General features: G+C 48.0%; 1 protein-coding gene across 3 annotated transcripts in view; it reads right to left on the bottom strand.

Annotated features, from left to right (window-relative positions):
- Positions 1–13,117, bottom strand: part of LOC144132783 (ubiquitin thioesterase OTUB1) — a 38,029-nt gene that overhangs the window by 13,685 nt on the left and 11,227 nt on the right. For all 3 annotated transcript variants that reach the window (XR_013314933.1, XM_077665436.1, XM_077665434.1), the window contains exon 5: positions 12,005–12,089. Coding sequence is in view for 2 of the 3 variants with exons in the window: in XM_077665436.1 (XP_077521562.1) it covers positions 12,005–12,089 (85 nt within the window). In the remaining variant the exon portion in view is untranslated. The remainder of the gene's footprint in view (positions 1–12,004; positions 12,090–13,117) is intronic.

A 13,117-nucleotide genomic window follows, 5' to 3' on the forward strand; every position in this document is an offset into this window, starting at 1 on the left:
GTTTTCATGTTATTTGTGCCATACTTAGCAGCCAGGCAGCTTGTTGCAGCATATATGAATTTTAAAATTTTCTACTTCGTGCCCATAATCGGAAATATTTCTACGGGCAACTTTGAGTGTGTGACATCACAGATTGGCACGCGAGTCGGTATTAGCTCTCCATTTAAACAACAAAATTTCATGCTTGTTTTTGGTCCCGTCAGAAAAATAGTGACCCAATCAGTCTATCATAGTAGGCAGTTAGCCAATCAATGCGCAGGAGATAAGTTTTGGGACAGTATCCGTGACGTCATTGATTGGTATGTCATGACGTCATAGTTGGTCAATATCCAGTTTCGGTTTTGGTTTCTGCTGTTTTAAATAATTCTATTCGGAAATTTGAAAAATTGTTTTTTGTAGAATGTGAAGTACCGTATTTACCCAACTGTAAGTCTATTTCTAAAGTAAGTGAACTTCCCCAATATCGCATGTCAGGAAAACAAAAAAGGGCATGACTGTGGGCACATTCCACAACAAAAATGCATTAGTCACTGGACTATCGTCCACACTTGCATCATTTCCCTCCTAAGTGCTGCCAGCGTCATCGCTGCTGTGGTCCTACAGCATGCCATTTTAATGTCGTCCAGCGAAATCCCGCGCTTCGCTACCAACCATAGCACGCTGTAATCCCGTGAAATTCCGCACTCTGCAAACAACAGCCCAGCGACATCGCCTGGAACAGCTGAAAATTTTGCCTCGCTGCAGCCGACACAACGGCATCACCTGTCCCTAATCTTCCAACCTGCAGTCCGGCACGAAGTTCCTTTCTTCAGTGCCATGAACAAGCACCAAACACTTACTGGACCTGGACCACTAATGACAACTGATGAAGCAGGACAGTAAATACTGGTAAGATGTGGCTGGCGGTCAAGTTAAATGTGTCAAACTTCAGTAGGGAAAGTATACTTGAGTGGCGTTGGCTCTTCCATCACCTAATGACACTCCCCAGAAGCGCTGCCACTCCGAGTAGCGGTGCTGTCGAGACTGAAACAGCCACCCTTCCATCAACTATCAACACTCCCATGAGTGCAGAAAGTAAAAAAAAAAATGGCCGTCACCGTCTGGAAGACGAAGTAACGAGTGTTAGCTTTATTGGCCATGCATAAAAAGGGAATCTTTCCACATCCAGCGGGGCAGTCAAGAATATCCTGAGCGGTTCGGAAAAGTAACAAAGTAACATAACCCAGCAGAACGATAGATGCCTAGCGCCATCCATCAGAGAAATTACGATGCACATCTACCCATTGTCGAGTTACATCCCCTCAAGCTACATACCAAATGAAATTTGCTTCGTTTGGGGGGTCAAGGTGGGCCTAAAATTCGGCTTACGGTGCGATATGGCAACGCTTCAATTAGTAATTGCATGTATACAATGTTTACCTATTTAATTGTGGTTTTATTTCTATACCACAACCCATAGGGTTTTATCTGCCTACCAAATTCAGTATACAACAGTCCCCAGATGGGTGCCCTCTTGTTGTCGAAGTATAGCCGAACGAGAATGTCAGATGTCGGTCCCATAACGGGATGGGGAAAGGCACAACCAATTTTAATGGCCGCCATCTTGATTTCAAGAAAACGACACTATACCGCCATTTCACCCCCTGACGTCATACTCACATAGTTCCACCTTATCCACCATATTAGACCGTGATGTCATCATTGGCATGCGGCGGGTGGTTGTTTCTACAATGCTATTGTAGATGGTGCTGCAAATCTCAGTGCAAGATGTGCTGTTTGCTAGCTGCTGCCACAGATGGCGCTGCGATCTCAGGGTGGTAGCAGACCCCACAAAATCTCGAAACGTGATGAGTAGTTGCTGCCAAAGATGGCGCTGTGATCTCAGGGTGGCAGCAGACCCCACAAAATCTCGAAGCATGATGAGTGAGAACTAACACTTTTAAAAGAAATTGAAAATTCTTTCGAACACACAGAATAGCCGAACGCTACTGGAAGAGCAGACATAAAATTGCAACCATGCCATAGTGTCGCTGATTTCTTATTTGTCTCGCTGGTGCGCTTCTGCACTGTTTTCGTGGCAGTTATTTTCAACTTGCACAAATCTCGTCTCATGAAACCTAGAAATTGCATTTTTAACCTACAAAGAAAACCCAGATGACAGAAACATGCCTCGACACCAACCGCACAACCTGCACACCTCTCATATAGCGCTGCCCGCGCGGCATAGTTTCGTTTTCGCACTTTCAGTAATTTGCATTCGCACTGCAGTGGCGACGGAATTGCGCTAACAGCCGCAGCAAGAGTCATGCTGCCGGTAAGAGCACTCAGCATCAGCGTGGGTGTAACCCACTGGAAGTCACTGAACAAACGCGGTGGCAGCCAAGCGCCGATGGGCTCTTGAGTCCTGCTTTGACCAGAGTGCTGTGGCTGCTCCGCACACACTAAATGTAGGCAGTCAAAACGCCGGCACAGATTTATGGGGGTTTAACATCCCAAAGCTATTCACACTATGACGGACGCCAGAGTGAAGGCCTCAGGAAATTTTGGCAACCTGGGGCTCTTTAACGTGCACTGACACTGCACAGTGCACGGGCCTAGAGCATTTCGCCTCCATCGAAATGCCATCACCGCAGCCGGGATCAAACAAGAATCTTTCGGGTCAGCAGCCGAGCGCCATAACCACTAAGCCACCGCGGCGGCGCTGCCACAGTTGCAATATAACAACAGAGTGTACTGCATGGGCTTCTACGGACGCTTGGACGGGACTGACTCACGAAAACATAGCAGCCCAGAAAACGCAGCACACAGGAATGTGACAGCAGGACTCTACCAATTGATTATACATACCGACCCACCACAATCTATACTGAAAATATCAAATTCACTTATATGGAACAGTCAGAACACCGCCTTGAAAATCCCACAAAAATGTTTAGCACTACTATTGTCAACCATTCCTCAAACTACCGTTAAGTGGAACACTAGACACAACTAGCAGTACACTGGACACTAGCAGAACACTGAACTGTCAGTGGCACTTCCCCTAAAGGAGCTTCCACGATAATTTTTTCATGTGAAGATGATGAAGATGTGACCAACAGGAACTTAGGCGTAGGAGATTGGCAGTAGGCTTCTGCTTATATACAACTGATGACCGATTTTTCAGTCTCTTTAGAGACTCCAAAGATGTCCAGAAAATAAAATTTCACCGCAAAAAAAGATCCACTTATTGCCGACATGTCGGAGGAAGGGGCCAGTAGTTTTGTGCCCATTCTGAAGATCCTCATGACTAAATCTCGCAGTGCATCATGCACACAGACGATGGGTGACGACGGTGATGCCACCTCCTGTTAAGAAACGCAAGTTTTGGTGCTGCAAGGAAAGTGCAATCATCGCCGAAGCTGCAAAAGCAGAAAGACGTCGGACATTGCGGAGGAATTCAGTATCCCGTGCAGCTCACTTTCTACGATTCTGAAATCCAAGAACAGCATCATGCCGGCACTTCAGAATGGCGTGCGCACGCAGAGCAAGACGGTGGCAACGCTGATCTACGAAGACGTCGACAAAGCCGTATTCCAGTGGTTCCTCGACAAGAGAGCGAACAAGAAGCCTTTGTCTGGAAGCCTGCTGCAGCAGAAGGCAATTGACTTCACGTGCATTCTGGGGCACAACAACTTTAGGGCGAGCGCCACATGGCTAAGCCCATTTAAAGCATGGCACTGCATCCTCGCCAAGGTGTTGTCGAAGGAGTCTGCGAGCGTTGACGCTGAAGAAGCATCGTCCTGGATGCAGGAAAGTTACGAAAGCATAATGGATGAATATGAGCCCTCTGAAATTTATAATGCAGATGAAACTGGTTTTTTCTATGAAATGTTGGCATCGAAAACGCTCGACCTGAAGGGACAAAAATGCCATGGCGGCAAGTTGAACAAAAAGCGGGTGACCATTCTTTTGTGCTCAAACATGGACCCGTGCAATATTCTCCAGCTGGCTGGAAACCTTTGATGCGGATATGCGGAAGCAGGGCAGAACCGTCTGCCTTTTTTTGGATACCGTATTTACTCGCATAATAGGCGCACTCGCGTAATAGGTGCAGCCCCAGTTTGGTCACGAAAAATCAAATTTTTTTATATTAGTGCATAATAGGCGCACCCCGAACTTGACGGTGTGATCAATACCATATTTATAGTGACACACAGCCGTCCAAAAAAAAAAAAAAAGGCGCATCAACGGGCGACAAACAGTTCTTCCATCAACTACCGATACCCCCCAAACTGCTGCGCTGAAAATGCACGATTTCTGCTACCTTCACTGTGGCAGCTCGGGAAGTGGCGAGAGACTCGGAGGCCACGTATAGGTACAAGGTCCGAGGCGAATCGACACAAGCGACAGTGCCATCGCCATCAACGGGCCGTTATCCAATTCAATCCAATCACTATCACGAAAAGAAGCCACCATAAAGAAACACCACATTCCGCCATTTTGCAAGCGGCGTGCTGTTGGTGCGGTTGTGTTGTTCACAATGGGGAAGTACGCGAGCGACACGGCTGCATTCAAACTGAAAGCTGTGCACCATGCACTTGAAAACGGAAACCGTGCTGCAAGCAGACATTTCAGTGACAGGGAAACCAACATTCACTACTGGCGAGATCAGCGGGAAAAAATTCAGGCCACCAACAAGTCACGACGGGCCTTCCGCGGTGCAAAATCCGGAAAGTATCCTCAAATGGAGCAGCAACTCGTTCAGCACATATGGGAACTGCGACAGGACTGTTGTGCTGTGTCCCTCGAAATAGTGCAGACCGAGGCGCGCAGAATTGCCCGCGCTCTGCGCGCAGGGCATCGAGGCCAAGGATTTCAAGGCAAGCTCCAGATGGACAACGCACTTCTTGCGACACCATAGACTCTCCCTGAGAAGGCAGACATCGTTGTGCCAGCGCTTGCCCTCGACATACGAGGACAAGGCAGCGTAGTTTCATAGTTTTGTTATGCGGCTCCGGCAGCAAAAGAACTTCATTTTATCTCAGATTAGGAACGCAGACCAGACCCCGCTCTGTTTCGACATGCCGAGAAACACGACTGTGGAAGAAAAATGTGCACGAAGTGTGCTCATTGGAACATCTGGCGCAGAAAAGCTAAGAAGTACTGTAATGTTGGCAGTGACTGCGGACAGGCGCAAACTGCCGCCTTACGTTATTTTTAAACTTAAGACTCCACCAAAATGAAATTTCGAAGACAGTCTGAGGCCGGCGGCCGGGCGCTCTATTGTATACGGCCATGCTCGTCTTGGACAGTTTTCGCGGGCACCTCGTGGAAGGTGTACGACAGAAGTTGAAAGAGCTATGCACGGAATTGCCGTGATTCCGGGCGGCCTCACGTCGGTACTGCAGCCTTTGGACGTATCCTTAAATAAGCCTTTCAAGGACAACGTTCGAAGGCTGTAAACTGGATGGCTGGGGGACAGCATCAACTAACTCAAGGTGGCAAAATTAAGAGGCCGACTGTGGAAATGTGCGGATGGATCGTGGAAGCTTGGCGAGAGATCTCCGATGATGTCATCAGGAAGAGTTTCAAGACTGGAATCTCCAACGCACTAAATGCGAGCGAAAACGACATGCTGTGGCATTCGGATAAAGAAAGCGAAAGTAAGTCCCCACTCAGCGGTGATGAGTGTGTGCTCTCGGACTCCGTATAGCGGAGGGAGAGGCGCGTCAGTGACGTGTGTAAATAAATTTTACACGTGTGCAGACGTCTCTCGCCTGTTCAATGAAAGTAGGTAAGTTTCAGTTTTACTTTTATACTGCATTAATTAGTAAATGATATGAAAGTAGCCATGTTCTTGACATATGTTTAAATTTAAAGCGCGATAATGAGAGTAGAAAAATTTTCGTAAATTTTACCCCACGTAATAGGTGCACCCCGAACTTAGAACCGGATTTTCTGGGAAAAAAAGTGCTTTTCTGAGAAAAAAGGTGTTTAACACCCCAAAGAGACTCAGGCTATGAGGGACGCCATAGTAAAGGGCTCCGAAAATTTGGACTACCTGGGGTTATTTAACGTGCACTGACATCATACAGTACACGGGCCTCTAGAATTACGCTTCCATAGCAACTCGACCGCCGGGCCCGGGATCGAACCCGCGTCTTTCGGGCCAGCCGCCGAGCGCCATAACCACTCAGCCACTGCGGCGGCCCCTGCTATGTATGAAACAGAGTATATAGAGAGTCCAAAAAAATCGGTCGACTGTATATCCGTCTGCCTATCCATAGGAATCAGCCGCGTTTGTGCCGCCGGTGCTTAGCATCGTTCGCTTCGAAAATGTTTGCTGTACCATTTCGTAATCTGAAAATTTTGCGATAGTCAACACCAGCCCCGCTGAACACCAGCCCCGAAGGTCAGGAACTCAAAGGACAGATACACATGTAATGCAAATGTTCATGTGTTAGATGCTGTGTGAGAGGGATAAAGCAATTTCCCTCCCGATTTCAAGTGCCGCGTCGAGCTAGCCACCGCCAGTGCTCTTGTCAAGGACGCACAGCGTCTTTGCGCTCTGCCAAGTGCCGAGTGTGCCACTCCCACTAAAGCTCTCGGCAAAAGACAAACGTGCTGTGATGTTATCTGTGCACAGCATCTTGGCGTTTTGCCAAGGTCTGTGCTGTGAATGGTGCAAAACTGAGGAACGCGCTAAGAAAAGCAAATGGCTTAAAAAACTGAAATACAGTAAGTCTGTTCAGAGTCTAATGGTAAAAGGAGCTCTTATAATAGGCAGTACCTAGTTCCAATGCACCGTCTACAGAGGCACAGTGGCACTCCGCGAGCGGTGCACTGCCAGTGCATCGCTTGCTGCCAGTGGTGTGCTACCAGTTTATAAACTGGCTTTCGCGAAACTCTTCAATCCCTTGAAGCACTTTTTTGAATTCCCCCATCTTCTTTTGGAACCAATCACAATGTAACTGTCTGCAGCGAACCGTTTTAGCATGGATTTGCTCCCATAATGAATGCAGTTTTCCGTTGATAAAAGTGCGTGATAACTCGAGAGGGATGCTATGTGACTGTACCGCATTTACTCACGTGTAACTTGCACCAAAATTTGAAAAAGCACATTTAAAAAGTGGGGGGCAGGTTGCCTGCGAATTTTTCTATGGGAAGGGGGGGTGGGGGTCGGCTTCACGGCAGTGCGCGGTGGCCTTCCCCGTGTAGTCCGCCATCACCATCCTCATCGACGCTTGTCAAGCCGATGAGGGGCCAACAAAAGGCATAGCTAAATCCACATTCATAGTCCGTTTATTCTTCCCCACGCCATTGGCCACGTTTTCTTCGGCCAGCGTTGTTGAGCCTAGTGCCAGGCGCTGTTCGGTGTACTGCACCTAGTTTGCACTGTTTGCCTTCTTTGTTTTGGCGTCATGAGTGCGACTAAGTGGCAGTGTTTGACAGCGAAAGAGAAGCTAAAGATTTGAGCCACTGCCGAAGAAATCGGCAACAAAGCTGCTGCTCGTACTGGATTCCTTCCGAGGCCACTGCACTGATGCAGTGAAGACTCGCCTCGCCGAGACCATCACCGACCTCGTTACAGTACCTGGCAGCATGACGTCCATGCTGCATCCACTCTATGTGTGCCTGAAAAAGTTGTTCAAGGCACACGTGAAGCGGCTGTATGCCCAGTGGATGGCCGATGGCCTTTACGCCCTCACACCGACGGGATGCGTACGAAGGCCCGATATTCTGTTGCTGTGCCAGTAGATCGTGGATGCATGGAAAGAGATATCAGCAGACTTGGTGCTAAAAGCTTCAAAAAATGTGCCATCCATAACAGCTTGGATGGTTCTGAGGACGACTGCGTCTTTGAGAGTGGCGATGAAGCCTCGGATGGCAGCAGTGAGGGCGGCGACGATTGAGACTCAGATAACCAGTGACATGGTGGTGGTCGTTTGAATAAATTTTTTTCGTGGAGTTCAAAGTCAGGGGAGTGGGTTATATCAGGGGCGGGTTATACGTGAGTAAATTCAGTTTTATTCACTCTGTGGCGAACTGAATTTTTGCAAATTGTAACACCCAGTACAGCTGCTGCCTTTATTATTCAACAGTGTCTACTATGTGAGCAAATAAGGTAACCTGCAGCCAAATAATTACTAAATATAATACAGTAGAATCTCAGTGATACAAACACGGCTGATACTAATTCGCGAAATTCCCCGCCCAGAGTGCATTGTGTACGATGTGCGAAATTTCGGACGTTCTGAACTCTCCCTGGCCTCTACAGATGATACGAACGTGTGAGCTGGGACCGCACTCTCGAGCACTAAGCGCTGCCCACATGTCATAGACGTCGTGATCGCTAATTGTGCAGTACGCACCTCACACTGAATGCCGGTGTGCGGCCAGCACACCACCAAAGTCGTGATCGCTAATTGCGCAGTATGCACCGCTCATACTGAATGGCGGTGCGCGGCCCACACATCGCCAAAGTCGTGATCGCGAACTGTGCAGTACGCACCGCTCAAACTGAATGGCGGTGCATGGCGCATCCCTCACACTGAATGACAGTGCACAGCCCGCATATTGCCAAAGTCATGACCACTAATTGTGCAGTGCACACCGCTCGCACTGAATGGCAGTGCACGGTCCGCACATCGCAAAAGTCGTGATCACTTAAATGTGCAGTACACACCGCTCACACTGAATGGAGATGCGTGGCCTGCACATCGCCAAAGTCGTGACCACTAATTGTGCAGCATGCACCACTCACACTGAATGGCAGTGCGTGGCTCGCACATCGTTAAACTCATCGCGCAGTACGCGACGTGAGTAGCAAGCTATGGTCGCACAGCAGTGAATAAATCCAGTCAGCCGTAAACAGATCTGTGTGAATGCATTTTTGATGCTCCTGCATACGAATTTTGTTCGTTTGGATGATACAAAATTTCGGATTATATGAATTTTTTCGAGACCTCGTGCGGTTCGCATCACCGAGATTCTACTCTATTAACACAGAATTAATTTAACCATCTCCTCCCCATGCGCTGCTGATACTGTCAAATCTCATTACAGCGAACCTCAGACTAACAATTTTTTCAGAATTACGAAAATTTCGGAAATCCCCTTCCGAAGGCCTATGCTGTCAATGTAAAAATTTTTCAGTACTACGAATTTCAAAATACCGAATAATTCAGAATAACGACTTCAATTTTATCGCTGCCACTCAAGTTAAATACCTCATCACAACGAATTTGCACCCACCACAAAAAGGAAAGCGGTGCAAGTTCGGAACGATCGCGGGATGCGGGCGATACAGGGCGTGGCTTCTGCGATCAGCTCCAGCAGCGCTGCCGGAGCCAATCGCGGAGGCCACATCCGGGGAAACGCCGCCAGGCAGTTTCTGAAGTTGAGAAACATCCTCATAAAACATTCAACGCATAGGTGAAATGAGTAACTAGGCCTACTTTTTCTTGTGCTAATCATCTGAGCCTGCGGAGCGCCCGCGCCGTTGTCTCTCTCAGGTTGGTGAGGACGTGTTGCTATTCGGCTGCTGCGCGATTACTCTGCCCCTCGGACCAATGATGAATTCTCCGGTCCCCACCAAAAAGAAGCGAAAGCAGTTTTCGCTGCAGGATAAAGTCGCCATTCTTCGGGATACTCCAGTGTGATCATCTCGCCGCTTATTTAATTCCTTTAGCATACAGGGCTTGCACGGCTCCACCAATGCATTCAACAAATCGTTTCTTCTTTGTGTGATCGAATTCTGGAATAACCTGCCCGAAAACATTGTTGCTGAGACTAATGCTTCCAACTTTAGGTAGCTACTCATCGACTATTTCAAAGAACAATAAAGCATTGATGCACTCGCAAAACGATCACTTTATTGGGCACGTTGTATTACTGTACTATGTATTTCTGTGTGATTCTTCACATTTTCTTTCATTGACTATATTAATTTGTTTCTCGTTTGCTTTCCCTCGTTTTCTCTATTTTGTTTGCCTTTTCATATGTAAGACCGTCGGACACTTTGCATCTCACCCGCTTATGTAATGTCCCTGCGGGACCCTTGAGGGTTAAGAAATTATGATGACGATGATGACACTGATGCCGGGAAAAGGCAGATCGACGTCAGCAAGGAGCTTGGAGTGGTGCCGTCGACCATCGCAACCATCTTGAAGGATCGTGCGAAAACAGCTGAGCTTCACCAGAGGTCTCAGCTTGCTCCAAGCAGCAAACTGCTGCGGCTCAGGAATTTTCAAGACGTGGATCAAGCAGTGTAGATGTAGTTCAAGAATGCCTGATTACAAGGTGTGCCAGTGTCGGGGCCAGTGCTACAGGAGAAAGCATGGGAATTCGCCGCAGCGCTTGAAGTCGCTGGTTTTGAGCAAGTGCCAGGTGGCTCTACCGTTTTTGTCAGAGAAACGGGATCACCTGGCAGACGGCCTCCAGAGAAGAAAAAGCAGTGGACGCGGAGGGTGCCGCTGCATGGACGAACGGCCACTTTCAAGAAATTGTGCACTCTTACTCCGAGGATGATATTTTTAACGCCAATGAGACCATGTGCTCCTATGAAGCTCCATGAAGTGCAAAGACAGGAAGAATACAAAGGTTCACATTTCCGTGCAGTTCGCCTGTAATGCAACTGGCACGAAGAAGCTCAGGCTTCTCGTCATCGAGAAATATTTAAAACCTCATTGCATGAAAAATTCAGTGTCGCTGCCGTGTGAATACCGAGCCAACAGCCGTGCTTGGATGACGCGCAATCTCTTCTCCGAGTGGCTCCTCAAGGTCGACAGTGAAATGAGGAAGGAAGGCAGGAAAATCCTGATGATTGTTGACAACTGCTCGGCGCATCTTGTGAACATTTGCTTTATGAATCATCGCCTCGAGTTCCTGCCCCCAAATTGCACTTCACTACTCCAGCTTCTGGATCAGGAGATAATCAAGAGCGTGAAGACGGAATTTTGAAGGCGCCTAGTTCAGCAGCTGCTGATTAACCTTCGAATGAACCAGCGAACAGCAATGAACGTCAAGCAGACCGCGGAGATGCTTACCTGGTCGTGGCGGAAGGTCAGTCCTACCACCATTCAAAACTGCTGGAGGAAGGCAGGTTTACTGAAGACTCCAGCCCATCCGCAAGATCGCGAATACGAAGGCGACGACAACGCAAGAGAGTTGTGGGAGGAAGTGCAAGGAAAGCTCTCCGTAGACCCTTCGGTGACATTTGAGGATTACGTCCAGTGCAACACAACACGGCTGCGTGGACGGCGGCGGAGCCAACAACTGAGGACATTGTGAGCAGCGTTTGCGAGCCGGAGGATGGCAGTGATGACGACGATTGTCCGGACGACTGCGTCTCAAGCTCCGATGTCTTGAATGCCATCGGGAAGGTGCGCGTCTTCCTTGGAGCTTGTGTCAGTGTGCCCGAGGCGGCACACAAGAAAGTCGACAACATCAACTCGTTTGGTCTTGCATTGTTTGTCCTCCACGAAGCAGAAAAAGATTATTTTTTCAAATACATGCTGTGTGTTCAATACCTGCTGCTGTAGAGCTGAGGCAGGTGATCTCTAATTGTTGGCGCTACTCTACGAGATTTTCACTTTAACGATATTTCAAAATAACGAGTGATTTCCTTGACGGTGGTCCCTTAAAATTCGTTATATCGAGATTTGACTGTACACATTTTGAGCACGATTCATCGTCTAACTATAAACTGCCTCATTAGGTATCAAGCAATGTGCCCTAGGTGAAAGAAATTGAAACTTTTCGGCACAGTCACCTTCCATAAACTTTGATGGCGAGTCACAAACTATTTTTTGTTACTTAAATTTGAGCATTAAATTTGAGCACTAGATACCCACAGTTCCATGGCCCCTTTTAAAAGTCATTGGGTTTCCCTGAGGCTATAAAAGACAGTGGGAACCCCTACAATAACAGACCAATAAAAACCAACTAGGACACTACCAGTGGTCCAGCCAGTGGAACTGTTGACTAAGAGACAAGACAGAGGGCCCCAGAGCGTGCTCACAGTGTCGTGGAAGTCCTCGATGGTGAAGCGCTGAAAGCCGAGAGAGACCAGCCCTTCCTTGCTTGCCTCGGCGAGGCCCTTGAACCTGCACGGCATTAATAAATTGTAGCCACAATGTCTCACACATGCAGCCTGCCAACTTTGTTACAGTCAGCCCAGGCAAAACAAACTGCCACCTGGGTTGTAATCATTTTCTTTCAAGAGGTGTATAATTTACTCTCATCATATTCAAATGATCTGAACGAATGTTATGGAGTTTAGGACATCAGAAGTCAGATGGTGCCAAAACTAAGATGACATAAGTGAAACATAGATTAAACGAAGTCAGTAAAATCAGTTTACTGCATACTACTGAACTTTTGCTACATCGAAATTAGCCTCCTAGCATGCTAACAATCCACCAAATACACGTTGGGGATACCTCACGGGAAAAGCCCTTTCTTCGCCAACAGCAACTGCGTTACACGCGTCTTGCTTAGTATGTTGCAAGCTCGCGAGCCACCTAAGCACGTCTCTCGCGCCAAACATCTCGTGGATGACGGGAACGACACAACAGTCTTGAGTTTTGGTTTTGCTGTCATCATGCCAATGATGCCAAGGCAGCCAATGCTTAAGGGGGGACACGGGTCTTTCGGGCTGAAAAATCGCGAAAAAATCAGTTTTTAGAAAATGTTATTTTCGAAATCAGCAGCCATTTACCTACCTCTCTGTTAAATTTCTCGCCTCCAAGGTCAGTATTTTACTCACAATACCAATTTATATAATCCATGTCGCCCGAATTTGAGCTGAAATCGGCGCCGAAACAGCAGTATTTCGCAAAGCGTAGCTCCCGTTTCATGCGCGGCACCGCAGCCATCTTGGTCTCATTTCAAAAAGCCGCCTTTCGCCTTCAATTTCCCGCCACTATGGCTTCCGTTCGCCCATTGGTTGCCGAGAAAATAGTAAAAAAGAAAAGGTAGTATTCAAAATCCTATTGGCTGCCGCGGAGCACGCGAAAGCAGGTCGTCATCCGATTGGTGGAGCTGGCTGGCAGCGTCTGCTTGACGCGCCTGAGCCGCGGGGAGACGCGGCTCTTTGTGCCGGACTGTGCAGTGCGAGAAATGCGCAGCGATG

This window comes from Amblyomma americanum, chromosome 5, assembly GCF_052857255.1.
Source record: "Amblyomma americanum isolate KBUSLIRL-KWMA chromosome 5, ASM5285725v1, whole genome shotgun sequence".
In the NCBI taxonomy this organism is placed as follows: Eukaryota; Metazoa; Arthropoda; class Arachnida; order Ixodida; family Ixodidae; genus Amblyomma; species Amblyomma americanum.